The 19,693-nt window shown below is 35.9% G+C and overlaps 2 protein-coding genes across 5 annotated transcripts; both read left to right on the forward strand.

Annotated features, from left to right (window-relative positions):
• The first annotated feature begins 3,528 nt into the window (after positions 1-3,528).
• Positions 3,529-8,046, forward strand: LOC149010530 (sugar transporter ERD6-like 7). Of its 2 annotated transcripts, none has more exons than XM_089163703.1 (18): positions 3,529-3,936; positions 4,255-4,317; positions 4,449-4,538; positions 4,639-4,698; positions 4,818-4,883; positions 5,018-5,083; positions 5,198-5,273; positions 5,421-5,485; positions 5,572-5,661; positions 5,756-5,836; positions 5,984-6,068; positions 6,742-6,785; positions 6,862-6,924; positions 7,014-7,073; positions 7,158-7,211; positions 7,339-7,398; positions 7,479-7,593; positions 7,749-8,046. In XM_089163703.1, exons 1-18 carry the CDS (start codon positions 3,733-3,735, stop codon positions 7,865-7,867), a joined length of 1,461 nt encoding a protein of 486 aa, XP_089019829.1. In that variant the 5' UTR covers positions 3,529-3,732; the 3' UTR covers positions 7,868-8,046. The 2 variants fall into 2 exon arrangements, with proteins under 2 accessions (XP_089019829.1, XP_089019828.1); XM_089163702.1 differs by having other exon boundaries at positions 3,532-3,936; positions 5,572-5,664.
• An 853-nt stretch (positions 8,047-8,899) lies between these two features.
• On the forward strand, positions 8,900-15,565 carry LOC149010531 (sugar transporter ERD6-like 5). 3 transcript variants are annotated; one of them, XM_089163699.1, is made up of 18 exons: positions 8,900-9,307; positions 9,835-9,897; positions 9,955-10,071; positions 10,180-10,239; positions 10,386-10,451; positions 10,638-10,703; positions 10,788-10,863; positions 11,448-11,505; positions 11,585-11,681; positions 11,764-11,844; positions 11,936-12,020; positions 12,093-12,139; positions 12,222-12,284; positions 12,806-12,865; positions 12,963-13,016; positions 14,061-14,120; positions 14,230-14,344; positions 14,447-15,565. In XM_089163699.1, the coding sequence occupies exons 1-18, from the start codon at positions 9,101-9,103 to the stop codon at positions 14,578-14,580; spliced, it is 1,509 nt and encodes a 502-aa protein (XP_089019825.1). In that variant the 5' UTR covers positions 8,900-9,100; the 3' UTR covers positions 14,581-15,565. The 3 variants fall into 3 exon arrangements, with proteins under 3 accessions (XP_089019825.1, XP_089019824.1, XP_089019826.1); XM_089163698.1 differs by having other exon boundaries at positions 8,910-9,307; positions 11,448-11,512; positions 11,585-11,677; positions 14,447-15,560; XM_089163700.1 differs by having other exon boundaries at positions 8,915-9,307; positions 9,982-10,071; positions 11,448-11,512; positions 11,585-11,677; positions 14,447-15,556.
• The last annotated feature ends 4,128 nt before the right edge of the window (positions 15,566-19,693 follow it).

Genomic DNA, 19,693 nt, shown 5'->3' on the forward strand with positions numbered 1-19,693 from the left:
TCAAATATCTGTGAGAAGTGTCATAAAAGTGAGATCACACCTCAAAATGATAATAACAAAGTCAAAGCTTTCTTTTTGCAAGAATAATATGATTTCTTAATAAACTTTGAACTTCATATGATAAGCAATTCAATTGCAACATTAACTCCACCCATGATGAAGAGATATTTTGTTAATAATAAGATTATCAAAATAATACTTGTCCTCCAACATCTCTTGAAACCCAAAAACCCATTAGTTTGAAACTCTATAATTAAGCAAGAAAATTTATGCTATGTTTGATTCTGTATTCAAAATTTGTTGGACATTTCCAATTGACCCGGGTAGAGGTTCTATATAATTTATTTTTAATGAAAAAAGAGAGTCAATCTACGAGATAATAATGAAACAAATGAAATGGGTGCCACATCTTCACGTTTAAATTGAGCATCCTATTTCAAACGTAGTCAATTCCTTGAATTGGAGAAAAGAAACTCAATTAATCTTCATCGAGAAATCATAACGTGAGTATTTGAACATTCAAGACTTCACCTAAAAAATTAGACTCAATTGAATACACTTTTCCTGCTTAGCTAGCAAAGACGAAGCCTAGACAAACCAATAAAATATAATGTTGACACTCAAACTTGTGTAAACATGGAAAGGGTCCAATTTATTGAACCCTCATCAACATTGAATCCCTTATTCATAATGTCAAACAATGCATTTTGAGTGCATTTTTAGGTATGGAGTTTAATAGGTTGACATAATATTGGCCCCAAAGGGGAGGTAGGGGTCCTAAAGGGTGGGTGTTGGCGCTTTTGTTTTTTTTTGGCTAGAAATAGGTCTATATATTGTTGTTGCCGTTTCCTTCTTGTTTAGAAATCTAGAACGATATTTTGAAAAGTTATAAGAACCTAAAGGTGTAATTATTTTTTGGGTAGAAATAGGTCTATATATTAACGTAACAACCCACGCAAGGCATCAAGATTACATAGATCTAAATACCCATGATCCAAACAAAGCCAAAGAGTTCGGCACGCAATAGACACAGCCTTACCAGCAAGGAAGTCGGCTACAGCATTGCACTCCCTTTTAACATGAAAAAAAGAAATACTCTGGAGCCGAGAGCAAGAATCACCACATCCCATACATAGTTTTGAATGTCCACTGAATCAATTCTAACTTGGTCACGTAATTGATCGCTTCCACCGAATTTGATTCCATCAGGACATTACTAAATCCTTCCTCCAGAGCTATTGAGATTTATGTAATCTTGATGCCTTGCATGGGTCGCACATTAATATATAGACCTATTTCTACCCAAAAAAAAAAGGCTGAACGTTACTAAAGTTGTAATTATGAATAAGAGAAAGGGTTGAACATGTTTTTAGCACATCAATAGGACAACCTTCTATATTGAGACCATGACATCAACAAAGTCTTAAGTTCAAACCTTCGTATCTTTCTCTCATACTTGTCTTATGAACCTCAGTTTTTTTTGTTACTAACTTGATGTTAACCTAAGGAAAGAATATATATATATATAGAGAGAGAAAAGGGTACTATTCATAAATATATACACATTGTCAACATGGCTGGTGAAGTGTACATGTTGGTGGGGATTCCATCATGTAGTCACTAATTTGCTTCTCCATTTCACCTAAGCCTGGAAACTTTGACCTCAAGGTTGCACACATGAATATGACAAGTCACTGAGACAACCTTCACCTTCATCTTAAGTTGCTGGGTTTGGTTGCAGAAAAGGAAATGGCTAAAAATGGTGGGGAATCAGTAAAAAATGGATTAATATACACGTGTTGATTGGATTTATGTATCCTTCTCTCTTCTTCTTATTATTTATATATGTGATTGTTGAATCCCTTTGGTAGGTCAGTTTAAGCAATAATTTGGTTAAAGAAAGAATATATTTAGGTAACTTCTATCTGACAGTCTTTCTTCTATATCATATTATTAAATTGATGTAGCTTTCAAAATAATCAACTGAACTGTTTTTTCCTGACTTTCTTCCCCCTCTCCTCATTAAATATATTAATTTATAATTTCTTTTGTTTATAGTCTAAAAGTAATTCTAATCTTGTCTCCTTCAATTCATAAACAAATCTATCTTGTGTGCAAAATAGTTAGAATGGAAAGTTTAATTTAATTTTCACAAAAAAAATAATTTCTTGCTCTTTATCAAAATAAAAATAAACAAATTAATAAAAGTAATTCTTACTCAACCCTATAGACCCAAGTCACCAAATTCTCCAACCTCCTCCTCAAAAGCAAAGAAGAAAAGATTACAGATATATAATGAGTAATGATGATCTTTGACCAACAATGCCCACACAATGGACCTGAAATTTAATGTCATCTCATCAAAATATTTCAAAAGAAAAACAAAGGTATACAAATATACAATATTAAAATAATTTTTAGAATTTTTCAGTAGAATTTTTAGAATTGATAGCTTTTTAACTGAGGGAGTGAATTATTAAGAATATAATCTGAGAAGATTTAACCCATGACTTCTTTACTAAGAAGTATTAGCCGTGTTCTTAACTATTTTTCTTATCATTATATTAGTGGGTAGTTATAATTTTTTTAAATATAATTATATTATTTGAACACTATATTGGGTAATTTTAAAATATTTTAATATGATTGTTTATTAGAACACTCTGTTGAATACAAAAGTTCCCTCCCTTCCTTTTCTCCACCATGCAATTTTCTTTTTGGTTGTTTTATTTCTGTTTGTAAACTGTGGATGGTGGAATAGAAAAATGATCCTGATTAAAAAAAAAAAGAAAGAAAAGATCCCTATATTTTAATTATTTTCTCTCCTTGAACCCTTGCTAATTTATATATTTTTTTCCTATTCACATTCTGAAAATTATCTTTTACTTGTCAGGCACCATTAGTTACATCAGTTTTTTTTTTTTTTTTTCCTTCTATTTGGGGGCAGGCTGAGGTCTTCTTTCTGCATGAAGACTTGTCACTAGCTAAACTGGAACAAGTGAATTCTTTAGATATTTCAGGAAAACTAAAACCCTTCTACAAGTGATGATGCTATAATAAGTGATTGTAACAAAAAATCAACAGAAAAAAAAAAACCTTTTGACACTAGAGTTGAAGCATTGGTTAATTATAGTAATGACCCCTTTGTATCCCCAGGTTTTTGATTTTTTTTTTTTTTTTTAATAATGTGTGCAAAGATCAAAGATAGTTGTAGGGTGGAATGAATCAAAGGGGTTGTTGTTGGAAAATTGCTGGTTCAACTGTGAGCTGTGGAATCCCATCACTGGTCACATCCTTCACTTAATCTCATTATAAAATTGGAGGTAGTTCCGGTGATTAATGATTATTGCTGTCTGTGAATTTAATAATACACCAAATCACCAACGCTTACACTTGTATATATATATTTTTTCTTTTTATGTAAAACAGTGCTTCTATCAATTTATAGATGCTTTTAAAGGAAGCATTAAACGAATATTAGTTATTTGATGGTGTCTTTACTTGCTATGTAATTTAACTGGGGTTAGTTTGGTGAGTCCTGGTGTGGTACGAGTACCAATCAATACTTATTAAAGGGGGGCAATCTTCATTCAGATTGATAGCAATTTGCAGACTGCTTCTTTGTTTACCTTCCCTTTTAATTGAAGCTTTGGAAGCAACCCTTGAACTTGTTTCTGCCAAATTTTCTGATTCTTCTTCTATCTTGAAGGGGTCACTGCTCACTACACAGAAATGGGCATTGTTGAACATGAGGATATGGAAAGTGGTGTGGTGGACGAGTTAAGACAGCCACTTACACGAAACTCCAAGGATGAATTGGATTTTGAAGAGAAGGATGCAGAAGCAGCTTCCTTGGAAAGGAGCAAGGAGTGTCGGCGGATGCTTTACTTGAGCACATTCATTGCTGTTTGTGGTTCTTTCGAGTATGGTGCCTGTGTAAGTTGCTGAACCTTTGCCTCTTTCCTTGCTTCTGATAGAGACCTGCATGTGAATTTGGATGAAAGGGAAAAACTTGAATTGCTACCCACTTGGAAATCCACCCCAGCTTCTAATTGCATGAACTATTAGTGGTATAAACCAGTGAACAGAGGGTTAATCTTTGTATATTGACTTCCAAACTTGATGGGTTGGTAATAATCAAAATTCCACACAGTTTTGGAAGTATGTCAAAGATGTGTTCCTGATATTTTATCCAGAATTGACTAGTTTTGATAAAATTCTGCTGCTTTTCTGATTATCTTCCCTATTGTTCAGGTGGGTTATTCATCACCGACACAGTCTGCTATTAGGAAGGAGCTCCAGCTATCGCTGGCAGAGGTGCTTTTCATACGATTGAATTTGATAAATTAATTATGTCCTAAACAAAAGCACTTCCAAGACATGAAAGCAAATTCACCAACTCTTCAACTTATTAATTCCCTGCTCTTTTTGGAATGTTGGTAATGCAGTACTCAGTGTTTGGCTCTATCTTGACATTCGGTGCAATGATTGGTGCTATCATGAGTGGGTTAATTGCAGATTTCCTCGGTCGCAAAGGGGTAATTAAACGGAATTTCCAATGATATGTAGTGGTCTCAAGCATTTCCCTGTATAACCATCTTTTCTAATCAACGAGTTTGTTTCATGTCATGTAAGCAGGCGATGAGAATTTCAGCCATTTTTTGCATTGCTGGATGGCTTCCCATCTACTTTGCCAAGGTCTATCTTATTCTTAGTTTTTCATTTCTTTTGTAAATTTGAAACCTCTTGGATCTTCATTTTTGCATTTGCTTTTAACAATATCATTAGCTTAGTCTACCTCCTTGAATCTTTCACAGGGAGCTTTATCACTGGATATTGGCAGGATGTCCTTGGGATATGGAATGGGAATCTTTTCCTATGTGGTACACTTCTTGAAAATTTTGAGCAGTCTATTGTGTTGGACAACCTTATCAGTAATTCACTTTTGGAAATAGAAATATTGTGTGGATTGCATGGTACTTTTGGCTAAAATATGTGATGGTAAAATGGATGACAGGTGCCAGTATTCATAGCTGAAATAGCACCCAAAGATCTTCGAGGAGGCCTAACATCAGCCAATATGGTTAGGAGACCCTGTCCTTTGAATTATTAGAACATACATAGATGAACATACATAAATTTGAATATCATGCTTGTCACTGATCAATGAAGAAATTAATTTGCACTGATTTTGCAGCTTATGGTCTGCTGTGGAATCTCTGTTTACTTCATTATAGGGACAGTCCTGACATGGCGGACCTTGGCTCTAGTTGGTAAGTTACGCAGTCTAGCTAATGTTTCCCTTATATGTCCAATTACATTGAAATACTGTACCATCTTAGCATAGAAACATAAACTTGAAGGAGCATCGATGTAATGCCACTGTGATATGAGGTTTGACTAGTGGTATTTTGTTGCAGGAATAATCCCATGTGTTGTTCTGCTTTTGGGCCTCTTCTTTATCCCAGAATCCCCCAGATGGCTGGTATGCAATTTCAACGAGTAACATTATTCTGCACGTCCTATGAAACCAAAAACAATTTTTAAGGGTATAGAATATCTTGGTGGCAGGCTAAAATGGGACACCAGAAAGAGTTTGTTGCTTCTCTACAGAAACTCCGTGGCAAGGATGTTGATATCTCAGAGGAAGCAGCTGATATTGTGGTTTTTTTCAACCCCAATATGCTTACTTGTAAAACAGTACTATGCCTTCTCTGAGAATAAATGTGAATTAAGGTTGACAATTGCAATGCAGGATTACATAGAAACTGTTCGAAAGCTCCCTAAAGCCAGAATGATGGATTTGATTCAAAGAAGATACTTGCGCTCAGTCATTGTAAGTATATTTCTAACTCGAACGCTAGTTAAAACAACCTTTTTGGGAATTATATATGAATTGACTTTTGAAAATTTGATACCAAGCTATCTTCCTTTTCTAAGATCTAAATCCAAATATTGATAAATAAATAATTTCAATGATCAGATTGCAGTTGGACTAATGCTCTTTCAACAATTTGGGGGAATCTCAGGAGTCTCCTTTTATGTTAGCGATGTTTTTGTCACTGCAGGTACTGCACTAACTTAAAATAAATTCTCTGGCAGCATGGATTAGGTATTGGTATTAGGGACCAGAATGGTCTCTGATGAAATGGATCATAGATTGATCAACACTACCTGGAAAAGAAAAAAAAGAAGGCTAGTCCAAAATGTCCTAGTGATTTTTCTTTTATTTTTTTTCCTTTTTTTCTTTAACCAAGACTTCCTGAAATTAAAATATAGCTAGTTCTGTCTAAATTTAGTCTATATGCCCATAAATGCCACTTGTCATGGTAAAAGGAAGCCTACCAAATTAATATGATTATCAGTATTGAATGTTAAATGGCTCATGGGCCAGTCAATTCTTCTGTTCAGATTGCACTAGTAGCACTTGATACCCGTATGGATTGGGTGATCTGCTCAATCCTACATTCTTATACGCTTGGAAAAGAGAGAGGATGACACTGTTTTGTTTTTGGTAGAGCTAAGCTTTAGTTCCAAATCACACCTTTATGCTCTTAAAATCTTTTAGACCACCTCTTCCAATTTGTTTGTCATGTTGTTTTCTTGGATAAGTTTTCGGTTTTTCCTTGGAACGAGTCAAGAACAAAACTTGGAGATTTTCTTTTCTCCAGTATTTATTTCTTTCTCTTTTAATGAATATAATTAGATATGCTGATTATGATTGTATCTGTAATTTCACAGGGTTTCCTGCCAATGTTGGCACTGTATCTTATGCTTGTCTTCAGGTGATCACTCTCTCAGTTGATACACTTTGATGTTTTGACCTCTCCATAGAACTAATTTAATGACCCTGTTTTGCAGGTTGTAGTAACTGTATTATGTGCACTCTTGATGGATAAAGCTGGAAGAAGACTTCTTCTGCTGGTATGAAATGATATAAAAAGTCCTGGTTGATATATTCTTATTGCACAGTTCCTTTCAATGGTTATAAGTTTTTATGTTTGTCATTTTAGGTATCTGCTTCTGGCCTGGTCATAGGCTCCTTACTAGTTGCGATTTCATTTTACATGAAGGTAGTTGCCAAACTTCCAACCTCAATCACTTTCAAGGCCTTGGTCTCTGGTAAATTAACGACTGATGATGCTTTTGTGATTCAGGTCCATAAATTGGCAGTTACAGTATCCCCTCTACTTGCTGTTATTGGAATGCTGGTAATGAGAAGTAGGCTGAAAATATTAAAATTTTTAGAAAATAGTGATCTTATATCTTGTGTAGTAACTTTATTTTGCGCTTGTAATCTGGGTCTCAATTATGCCTGTGCTTTATATACAAACTCAGGTATATATAGGATCTTTCTCAGCAGGAATGGGAGTAACTCCTTGGGTTATAATGTCTGAGGTACTTGATACTTCCAAAACCCATTCTTCCTACCTGCATCATTTTTGTGCATTGGATCATGCCGTTGCTTTTGGTTGCAGATTTTCCCAATAAATGTTAAAGGAACAGCTGGCAGCTTGTCAACATTGGTGAACTGGATTGGGGCTTGGGCAGTTTCTTATGCCTTCAACTTTATGATGAATTGGAGCTCCTATGGTAACTGATATCTGAGTTTTGCATTTGGATTTTAAAGGATCTCTATTCCTATATATCTAATTGTGTTTTCTGCAGTAGGACCTCAATTGAATGTTACTGCAACCATTATAACTTATAATGGGATCTGACCTGTTGATGTGATTGTGTGTTTTCAGGTACTTTCTTCTTCTTTGCCGCAGTTAATCTAGTTGCTATCCTGTTTGTGGCCAAGTTAGTGCCTGAAACAAAGGGAAGAACGCTGGAGCAAATTCAGTCTGCTATTAACTCTGGTTAGAGAAACAATGAAAAATGTGAGGTCTAAGACAGGAAAGAATAGTCAAGAAGCAGTTATTAGGACTCTTGACATCCTGGTGATTTGTACTCTATCTACTCTATCTTTGTATAGATTGTATAGAATGACAAAAAAGAGACCCTGGAAAGAGTGGAGGTTAATGGCAATGAAGGGGGGGGGGGGGGAGGGGTGAAGAGTTTCTACACTACACCATTTTTTACTTCTTTGTGATTATATGAAAGCTTCTTCAGGCATGTTTTTTCTTGTGTTAGGATTGCGGAAATGAATCTCAGGATAGAATTGAGAAACAATGCAGGCAACCTTGGCCATAGTTGCAAAACTAAGTCCACTCATTTCCCATTTCTTACTTCTAATATCTGTAATTAGTCATTTCCAAAGATTCAAGAGGTGAGTGTGGCGCAATGGTTGGTGGATTATGGTTGTAACTTGTAACCCAAGGTTAATGCATCAAAACAGTCTCTCAGCAATTTTGCTGAGGTAAGATTGCATAAGAAAATTGCTCCCTCTCCCAATCAACTCTTCTTGTGCAAAAGCTTTCGGTATGGGGTTCACATTCAGGATAATATGAACCACAATCAAGTTTCAGTCAGTAACATATGAAGATTTTCAGTTCTAAAACACAAGTAGTACAGGTATTAAGACTGATTAGCCTTAACATGATTTTGTAGTGAACTTTCTAATGATAAACAGACATTCAAGTAAAACAAAAATATAACACTGGGAGATTAATCTATCAACGCCCTGGTGATTAAAGACAAACATCACTCAAATGTAGGCCAGGTTTCATATCGAACTTGTAGAGAAGATTCATTGTATTCAGAAGCAGCCCTGATCGTGTTGGTCACCAGTTACTATCCTAAAATGATGTAGATGCCTCAGCTGTGTAAAGCAGGAGCTCCCAAATAGAAGGACTTCCTCTGTGTACAGATAAGAGATTCCTCTCGGACGGACCTGTCAAAATCGCTTCAACAGCATCTTTTCAGCGACATGGTGCGACAGTGACACAAGCAAAAAAAAAAAAAAAAAACAATTAGCAGAAACGACACACGAGACACGACCCTTCTTCTCTCTTGCTCCCATTTAATAATTCTCATCAACAGGAAACAGAGTGACACGTAACCGTTAGTTTCTTCTCCAATCGAGCTTGGCTTCGTCGTCTTGTAGCTGCCTCACTGTGAGCTCGTTTCGGATAAGGAAAGTTGGGAAGTAACAGAAATGGGAAGAGAAGGGCTAGAGGAATCGAAGATAGCGGAGCCCTTGATCGGAAAACAACAGGGACAAATTTATGGCGGTAGTGCTAACCCATCTGGATTTAGGAGAGTTGAGAAGGAGGGATCTTCGTCTTCTTCTTCTTCTTCCATTACGATAGTGATACTCGCCACCTTCGTTGCCGTGTCCGGTTCATACGTTTTCGGAACTGCTGTAAGTCCCATCTTTTCCCTCGATTAGTAACAGAGATACCTACCCACTTTTCCATCGATGAAAAGATCATTCTGTAAACCCCCCTAAACCTCTTGTCAGGCTATCTTCTTGAACAGATAAACTCTGTGAGATCTATTGGGCGGCAGGTCTAGTTCATGTGGACCATACGGTCCGACTCATACTGATTCCTATTTCTGGCTTTTCTAAAATGAAAATGGAGCTTTTTATGCACATTGAGATTTCCATGGAGCTTTCTATGCCCATAGATCTCTCTCTCTCTCTCAAACATTTCTATTCAATCTCTTGCCGGATGAATTTATAAGACCTTTGTTTCATCACAAAAAGACGTGAAAAATGGAGTTAACTTCCAACGGCTATTTTTTGACCACCCTTTGACCCAATTGGATGCTAGATACATCAAATGGTTAAGATCATTACGACTGTCCTGGAAGATCTCCCTATTGCATTTCTCAATGTCTTTTCTTTCTGGGTTGCTGAGGCATCAAAGCTCCTGATTGATGGTGCAGATTGGATATTCTTCGCCTGCACAATATGGAGTCATGAAAGACCTCGACCTTACTGTTTCAGAGGTTTGTAACACTCTTTGTCCATTCGAACTTTCAATGGTTAGACACTAATCCTTGTAGGTTTCTATCTGCTCTGCAATTGTGCAGTACTCAGTCTTTGGTTCAATATTGACAATTGGAGCTATGATAGGTGCCTCCCTGAGTGGCTGGATTACAGATCTTATAGGTCGAAGAGGTGTAAGTAAATCATTTGATTCTATTGCTTCTTCATCTCATCTTTCAGCAAGCTTGGTTTAGGTGATAACTCTCACAAACACATAAAATTGTTGTGGACTTCGCAAGCAGGCAATGGGTGTCTCAGATATTTTCTGCATCTTAGGATGGGCTGTGATGTCATTCTCAAAGGTATGGAACCTTTATCCACTTGATTACCAATGAGAACATAATAAGTATCATGTCACCTAGGTAATTCTGTTTCCATTTTATGTTAATTAGATCAAGTTTTTTGATTAACCTTTTTATGGAAATGCATATCGAATTGGATTTGAAAGGATGCTTGGTGGCTTGATGTTGGAAGGCTGTCTGTGGGATGTGGTATGGGACTTCTTTCTTATGTGGTAAGCTTAGTGGCATTTTATTGTTTTTTCCCAATGCATCATTCTGCCATGTGATTTCTCAGGTAACAAGATAATTTTTTCTCTCTTTCTGATGAGAACAAAAGACTTAATTGCAAACTGATTTCTCAAGTAACATGATTAAATCCTTGAATACATGTATATGTGACTAATAAGATGGTCGAACAGGTTCCTGTCTACATAGCAGAAATAACCCCCAAGAATATTAGAGGAGGATTTACAACAGTGCATCAGGCAAAGTGAATACCATGTTTTCTGTTTCTGAAAATTAAAATTTCTTCATACATTGGAAACTCACTTTCTTGATTTGTTATGCAGTTAATGATATGTTTTGGTGTGTCCCTTACTTACTTGTTTGGAACCTTCTTAACCTGGCGCACCCTGGCACTAATTGGTAAGTTCAATGAGGTCCTTAAAAAAAAAAAAAAAAAAAAATTCCATCAGGTTCAATACTAGTAGGTCTCCCACACTATGTTTTTCACTTGATTTGTACCTAAATCCCAAATAAAACCTTCATGTCAGTTAAGACTGAAAAGCTTGTTATTCAATACATGCTCAGATGTACTATGCTGCAGTTTGCAGGCCCTTCTGGGTCATTGAATTTTAACCAACTTCGGAGGAAGAGCTCAACTCATCTCAGCTTGGAATTTAGTTGTATCTCAACAAGTTAGGCTTGGCTGCATGAATCCTCTGTTAGCGATATTTTCTCTTATTCATCTTTGGTTCTCCTCTGTAAACCAACCCAATTATTTTTGGCCCTTGCTGATTCTTCTAAACCCTTCAACATGCAACATATAACTCCTCAGTATTGTGTCATTGTTCTTTGCAGCTTATGACTGATCATTTGATAAACTTTTGGTAATATTGTAAGCTACTGATGCTATCACTTTCTTTTGGAAGGAAAAGTGAATTGGCAGTATATTGACCATTATTGTTAGCATTTATGCAAGTAATAATGTGTAAATCTGCATTCTGCAGGAATTATTCCTTGCTTAGTACAGCTTTTTGGCATCCCCTTCATTCCAGAGTCTCCAAGGTGGCTGGTTAGTTGTCTGTCGCATTATCTTAAAGTTGGGATTTGGAGGTTCCGGTGATCAATACAACCTGCATTGCAGGCAAAAGTTGGTAAAGGGAAGGGATCTGAAGCTGCATTACAGCGTCTTCGAGGAAAGGATGCTGATATTTCTGAAGAAGCATCTGAGATCCATGTATGTAAATGTTTCTGCAATTTTACTTCCATAGTTTTCAAAGAGACTGTTTCCAAAGAAAGTTGGCATGCCCTGTGGTTGAACAGGAGTACACAGAAACCCTTCGACGAAATTCAGAAGCTAGAATGTTTGATTTGTTTCAGCGGCAGTATGCTCATTCACTAATTGTGAGTTTTCTAATTCAATCTTAGTTGAATGAGTATTGCTTCTTCCACGAACGTCTCTATTCTTGACATTGGTCATTCTTAATTCTTGCAGGTTGGTGTTGGGCTCATGGTGCTACAACAATTTGGAGGGGTCAATGCAATTGCATTTTACGCAAGTGCTATTTTTGTATCTGCAGGTAAATAAAAATATCTTCGTTTAATCATTTGATTCATTGGAAAATACATGGACTTATAAAGTTTACTTGCAGGTTTCTCTTCAGGAAGTGTTGGGAGTATAGCAATGGTTGCAGTTCAGGTCCTCATCTCTCTGAGTGCCTTTTGGGTTTGTTTCTGTCAATTGAATTAATGACTCTAGTTTATATAATTCTCCAATGCAGATCCCCATGACCACATTGGGTGTACTCTTAATGGATAAATCTGGAAGAAGGAAACTTCTGCTGGTAAGAATCTTGGGTTTTACAATTTGTGGCTCTAATCAGACTCTCAACTCCTTAACCAGAATGCGCAATTTTGAAAATCAGAGGTGATGTCCTCTGATGGGCATGTCGTGGGTGATCATAACAAATTGCAAGGATCATTTTATCGACCAGTGATCCTCAGCCTCTGCTGGGCCTTATGTGGGTTATCATAACATATGGCAAGGATCACATGATCAAGGAATGACCCTTTGGAATGTACATTAGTCAGTTTTTCTCAAAAGTAGAGGTATGTGATACTCACTGATGTGGAAGAGTGCTTACGAGAAGTCATGCAGAAGCAGGAACTGTAAAAAATTGACTCCTACGGTCCTTAAGGGAATGATGCTTTACCATTGCATTTGACTAATATACCTTGCTTCATTTATGCTTGCCTAAAACATGAAGTATGGCCAGATCTCCTTGGTTCCATATGAGTGAGCTCTAGGATCTCCTAAATTCTAGTTGTTGAAAGCCAAGCTCATATGAACTACTAATGCTTACAGGTTTCTGCTGCTGGGACATGCTTGGGTTGCTTCCTTGTCGGATTTTCATTTCTCTTGCAGGTGTGTAAAAGAAGACTTTAAATTCTGCTATGCATTCGAATTATCTATTTGTCTTCTGTTTCAACTTTTTCTGATCCTTTTTATTTTCATGAGACAGAACCATCAATGGTGGACTGACCTGAGTCCTATTTTTGCGCTTGCTGGCATACTGGTAATGGACATAGCACTTCTATTTACTATTGTAATGGATAAATGCAAATGTTATGTGGAATGTTTGTCTGATGGCTATATATAATTAGAGTACCAGATAAGCAATATGAAAGAAGTGTTGAATTGATGGAAGTTTTCCTCATCACATTGCGTGACTTGGACTCTATTTTTATAATTAAAATACAAATTTTGAATTTTGAATTACAACCATATAAGGTATAGTATACTCTATCTTACAAAATAAAACATTCCAAAAACTCTTATCTTGTGAAGATTAGATTTCCTCAAAACTCTTTCTTGGCAAAATAGGACTTCCCTTATCTTTTGGAGCCACCTTAGCATCTTCCAACTCTTACAAGAAATTCAAATTTATATCTTTTGAATTTCGAATTCATTCCCCAAACTTCTTGCTTGACAAAATAGGACTTTTCCTTATCTTTTGGAGCCACCTTAACTTCTTTCAACTTTGACAAAAAATTCAAGTTTAGATCATTTGAATTTTGAATTCTCGCTTAGTCAAGAGTTATCCTTGTCACAATATTTGCAAACTCAACTGTGGAGTGTCATCAGCTTGGAATTAATTGGATGTGGGTTCACATCCTTCACAATTCCAACCTCCTACAATTCCCTGTAATTCCTATATAGGATTGTGACACGTGACAGTTAATTATCCAAGGGTCAGAATTAGAACCCAATTAGGAACTGAATCTAATAAATCCCTAAAATTAAGCCTAAAAAAAAAAAGTAGAGGCAAAATTAGGGGAAGTTTTAGAGGTTTATTAGCTTTAGTTTCTAAATTAACTGTAACGTGTCATAATCCTAGATAGGAATTACAGGGAATTGTAGGGCTAGGAATTGTGGAGGACGTAAACCTGATATTTATCTGCCCAAAAGTAATTTTTTCTAAACATGACACTTTTGCTTAGTCAACTCCAACTTGAGTAGTAGAAATCCAGTACCTCTTATGCTTGATTCTGCCGAATTTTTGACAGTGAATGAGTTCTGAACTTAATTTCCTCACCGTTTTGTGCACTTGTGCAACCAGGTGTATACAGGATCGTTCTCACTAGGCATGGGAGGAATACCATGGGTTATAATGTCAGAGGTTGGTTGGTTGATCACCAATGCTTGATTTGCATATCCTTCATGGAATATTTCTATAATGATTTGGTTTCCTAAATATATTTAAGCCTGAAGTTGGTCCCAAATTTCAGATATTTCCAATAAACATGAAGGGTGCAGCAGGAAGTCTTGTTACACTAGTGAGCTGGTTTGGTTCTTGGATCATCTCATATGCTTTTAACTTTTTGATGAAATGGAGCTCTGTAGGTAAATTACTAATGATTTATCTGGTCTTCTTGATGCCTTCAGAAAACATAAGAGTGCCAGATTTGGAGATCATTGATTTGTTTTCTATACAACCTGTTTCAGGAACATTCTTCATATTCTCAGGCATTTGTGGTTTAACTGTCCTATTCGTCGCAAAGCTGGTGCCAGAGACTAAAGGGCGAACACTAGAAGAAATTCAAGCCTCATTGAATCCATTCTCCTCTGGAAAATGTTGAGTTTCTATATGCTTGGATGATTATGCAAGGGAAAGGTATTATAGTGTTGTGACTTGTGATGAGCTTGTGTCTTCCAACTGAAAGTGTTATTAGAGGAAACTGAAAGACGAGTGGTTTTTCTGAACACAGGGCACCATCAAGAACAGTAGGAAAAGGTGGTGGTAGGGGATGAAAATCCAAAAACCCAAACCCAAAACTTTATTTTACTGATAAAATCTAACCAAAGTATGCTGACCTTATTCTCAATAAGAAAACAATAACATTTCACCATGCTTCTTACCCCACCCTACCTCCTTTTGAGGGAATCTTTCGGTGCTCTCTAAGCAGACAAATTAAAGATTGAAAAAAGCTGAAAAAGACATAACAGAATTATTGGTTGCTTTGTATTTTAATGGACTCATCGACCCCATGCTTCAGAAAAGGGTTCTTGGATTTGTTCCTTTCTTTCTCTTTTCGTGGTGGAGAATAATTTATATGATGGCTTGAGACGCTCTCTTTTCTTGTCAATGGAGAGACACCTTTTCTTTCTGGAGTCCTTATGATATACATGTCTTTGGATCAGAATCATACAACTTTAATTTGTGCCACAACATGAGTGCCAATGGTTTTTTGTTTTTTGTTTTTTGGGAGGGTTTCATAAACACAACTGCAGAGACTGATAAAGATTTGTTAAAATCATGGTACATTTTGAAGTTGTATAGCACTACTGAAAAAGAAAAATGAATCTATTCCACAATGGAATAAGATCAAGGAGCTGGAAAAGTAGGTGTTGCATTTTTTTTTTTAAGTATGAAAATTATTTACAAGTAATTGTTTTTTCTTTAAGGGCAGGCGTGGTATAGTGATTGGTAAATCACAGTTGTAATCAAACTTTGTGGTTGTAAAAATTTTTCGCTGGGAGACTCGCCCACCACAGCCAGATGTGCGATCCGGGTCGGACACCGGTTTAGTCGAGACAAAGCCTTGGAAATTGGGGTTGACAAATAAAATAAAATAAAAAAATCACAGTTGTAATCTTGAGTTTAGTATCAAATAGTTTTCCAGCATAGAGTATTTGCGCCTTTGGCACTGGAGGTGTCCTTTTATTTATAAGTAAATTCTTTGTAATAAACTCTTAATCAATGTAGAGAATACTTTCAATGATAATATACAATGAGAGTTTTTGATGATATTATCAATTCAAAAATCAAATTGCAATGGTTGGAAAAAAAAATTTTTTGACCACTAGCAAAAAGGATGAAATTTTATTAGAAGAAGGCTGGAGAGAATCTCCGGAAATTTATCGAGGTCATTTTCTTATCAAAAATGGATGATCCATTTCCTTGTAGATATATGACATGTGTCATAACATCACATCAAATGGTTGGAATCTATTTATAAGTCACATAAAAAAATTATGATTAAATTAAAAAAATAACTAAAGAGTAGGAATGGATAGAAAGGAAATCTATCAATAATAAGGGGAAATCTCATATTTCTATCTATTGATGAGACAACTATCGGTAGATGACTCGTCGGGTAGTTGGAGCGGGACTTCTTTGGGAAAAGGAACTTGAATAACTTCGTTTTTCTGGAGGAGTTGTCATTTTCTATCAGGAACGCACAATTGCAATAATTGGGTTCATTGATATTCCTGATATAGTAGATGTTATCACACATACAACCATACTCAATTTGATGGCATTGTTTGATCTTAAAGGAGATCTTCTATAATTTAATAATTTGACTTGTAAATGGACCTCAATCTTTTGATGTGATGTTGGAACACATGTCACACATCTACAAGAAGAAATTGACAGGATATTAATCTGAGAATCTCCGGGTTGAAACTACATCAGAATTGTTTATAAAATACAGTGGTTTTAGCCACCAAGTCTTGGAACCCCAGTTTACAAGAGTCAGTAGTTGAAATCTGCAAGAAGATTTTTAGACCTCTAGGTATACAGGATTTGAATAGAAGAAGAGAATGTAAAATTAGAGCTAATTTTGTTGAATAATTTAACAAAAAAAATTGTCATATAAAATAGAGTTTTTTACGTGTGTGTCTCTTTAGTGGATCATAAACTAATGTTAGATCTCCTTAATGCAATATGTTACGTGTGGGTCCCAAGCAGACTAACACCGTTAGTTGCCGTTAAGTATATTGAAATTTCAAACGTGAAAATACCAGAGTACCGCTCAAGTTATTTAATACATTATATTAATATATGGTTCTAAAAAAAGATAATTGATCATTAAGTGTTGATTATATGGTTATATATTAATAGTACAATGTATTTAGTAATCTTGAGGGTTATTTTGATATTTCCACGTTTGAAATTTAAAAATACTTAACGGTAACTAGCGGTGTTAGTTGATTAAGACCTACATATAATATATTGCAGTAAGAGGATCTAACATAATTTGTGGTCCATTAAGGAAATCTACACGTAAAAAACTTTATAAAATATGAAAGTAAAATCTTTAAGGAAAAAAATATTTATAAAATATAAAAAGAAAAAGCACGAACAAAAGCAACATGATGTTGAATTTAAGAAATGAAAATAAAATGAAGGAAAGAAAAAATTTTAAAGGAAAAAAGTGAGTATCCTTTTGGGAGAGTCATGATAATGTTGTCTTGGTACTTTACATTTTAAAAATAGAGGATTATTTTAGATAAATTTTAAGTTTAATAATACATTAAAATTTAAAAATATAATCAAAATTTGGGGTATCTTTCTACTTGCCCGTTGCCACTTCCTTTTTAAGGAAATCTGGAATGGGGGAGTCATTGAGCATTGAGCAATCATCATGCAAAGCTTCATGGAATATTTTGAATGGTTTTGTATTCTTATTTAAATTAATGACTTACAGCTAAGGTGCTCGACCGCTCCGGTCCAATTGGATCTGTAAATTGACATTTAATTTACATATAAAAGTTCCTCTAAGGATGTAGTCATGGTCTGCGTAAGCTGGTCCGGATGAACCTTTGATTAAATAAAATAAAAAAAAATCAAAATCAAAATCAAATCATTTAGAATCGGTCAAAATTAGATTCGTTTTTTATATTCAGTTCAGTATATTAGTTCTTACTTACTGTTCATTTGCTTCTAATTATAAAGATACTTTTTAGATTTTATTTCTTTTATTTATTATTTTTTTTCTTCATGTTTAAGTAGGGTAAAAACTCTTAATTGTTAACTAAAGTGCTGTCTACTCTATCTTTTTTAGAAATTATACGTTACCCACTCTTACATTTTAACGGTTAAGTTTTTGAACTTTAAATATTTTAAGACAAAATATTCTCACTTATTCAAATTACATTGTTGTCCTTGTAAGTCACTTCCCTCCCATCGTATCTTTCGTGGTTCGTGCGATACTGCGGTGATGGCTTCAGTCTTGGTGATAATAGCTTCGATAGGACTCCATTTCTAGTGGAGGTTTTGAAGCTCGAGTAATCGTGCTAGTTGTATTTCTCCAATTGCAATCATGAAGGAACAATTCAAGTTAGAATCTCAAATAAAATAGAAGAAGAAACTGAAATGGGGAATTGCGTTGGATGATAGATGTTCTTATTTGAATAATTTTAGGGCTTTTTTTTTCCTTCTTATTTCTTGATCGAGCCTCTCTGGTCTTTCAAAGGAGAAGAGCCATTGATCAGCCAACTGATTTGAAGCCATTGATGGTGATGGTATTCCGCTGTTCTTGAAATTAAGAGTCTTTTTAAGTCTTTAACCCTTGACGCAGGTTTGAGTTTCTCACATGAAGTTTGATATTCTTTTTAAATTTACCATTAGAATTATGGGTGATCCTACAAGCAGAAGCATCTAGTCTTACTATTTGATTAGTTTTTGTTCTCTGACCCGTTCATGTACCCAAAAATAATCTTATTACCTTCCATATATAATATTAACTTGTCACAATTCATTGATGCATTCATCTTTGACCCATAATTTATGGAAAGGGTTCCCCACCACATATACAGAGAATCTATTTTTATATGGTACGAATTGCAATGTGAAAAATGTAACAATCATATGAAACTGCATGATTGAAGCAAGAGAAAGAGAAGAAAATAAAATTTGACAATTTCAATTTTTTTCTTTTAAAAAAAAAAAAAAAGATTTCCATGATCCATAAGAATATCCTATCATATGACACCCGTGATTCTCTTCATTAAAACCAAACCAATTTCCCAACCCCTTTTTCTTTGGCTGGGAAATTGCACTCTAAAGTCATGGGGACCCACATCCACATATTATTGTAATTTGTAAATATAATAATAATAATTCAGAAAGAAGCAGACAAAGACGAATTTAAATATAGTGAAGACTGGGCAATTAGGTCAATAAAGAAAAAGATAGTGGCTCTTTTGTCATTTCGATAAAATCAGTAGGTGGCCAGAGCGTAGTTTCCGAGTAAACCCAACCCAAGCCAAACGAGCTTTCCCCGTCAGACTTGAGACCGAACCCCGCAGGGGCCCACACGAACGTGAATCGCACGTTGTTCATTAAATAAGATTTGATTCAACAAGAGATGTCGGACATGTGGGGTCTCTTTTAAACGTCAGATTGGAATCGACACTTGTATACGTGGACATGAACTATTGGCCAGGGGAAGCGTGGACCAGGGGTCCAGGACCACGTCCACGCTGCAGAGGTGAAAGATCCGGTCGGGTTCAGGTAGGCCGGTTCGCGTATCCGCGTTTGGAAAGTGACCCACGAGCAATCGGATCCAGGTTGGTTCCTGGTAAGTGACGTGGCCGGGCCAGGGACAAGGAGGGAGAAAGAGAAAGGGAAGGTAGGTTTGTAGCTTCCCTCGAAAATCTGACTCACATTTCTTCCCACCCACCCACCTTTCCAGGCTTTGCTTTCTCTTCCCAGTCTCCTATAAATAAACCAAGATCGAAGCTCTGTAATTGCAGAGTCGAGGAAAGAAGGTTTAAAGAACAGAAGAGAGAGGAGCGAAGAAATCCCTCCCGTAAAGGAGGAAGAAGGAGGAGGGCTCGGCAAGAAACTGGAGGAATCTTTGTTCCCCCTTCTCTGTTTTTTTGTAGTTTCTGCAAATAATTTTCAACTTACTCATCCCCTTCCCTCCTTCAGTTTTTAAGATTTGTTAGTAAGATTATCACCAA

Source organism: Hakea prostrata, chromosome 7 (assembly GCF_041222555.1).
Source record: "Hakea prostrata isolate BN-2017 chromosome 7, UWA_Hpros_2, whole genome shotgun sequence".
NCBI classification, from domain to species: domain Eukaryota; kingdom Viridiplantae; phylum Streptophyta; class Magnoliopsida; order Proteales; family Proteaceae; genus Hakea; species Hakea prostrata.

Excerpts from the sequence above, each read along its gene's own strand:
- LOC149010530 (XM_089163702.1), top strand. The coding sequence starts at position 3,733 with ATGGGCATTGTTGAACATGAGGATATGGAAAGTGGTGTGGTGGACGAG. Across the intron at positions 4,699-4,817 it reads TTCCCATCTACTTTGCCAAG|GGAGCTTTATCACTGGATAT; the intron begins GTCTATCTTATT and ends AATCTTTCACAG. Across the intron at positions 6,069-6,741 it reads CGATGTTTTTGTCACTGCAG|GGTTTCCTGCCAATGTTGGC; the intron begins GTACTGCACTAA and ends GTAATTTCACAG.
- LOC149010531 (XM_089163698.1), top strand. The coding sequence starts at position 9,101 with ATGGGAAGAGAAGGGCTAGAGGAATCGAAGATAGCGGAGCCCTTGATC. Across the intron at positions 10,452-10,637 it reads TGGGACTTCTTTCTTATGTG|GTTCCTGTCTACATAGCAGA; the intron begins GTAAGCTTAGTG and ends ATGGTCGAACAG. Across the intron at positions 12,866-12,962 it reads GATTTTCATTTCTCTTGCAG|AACCATCAATGGTGGACTGA; the intron begins GTGTGTAAAAGA and ends TTCATGAGACAG.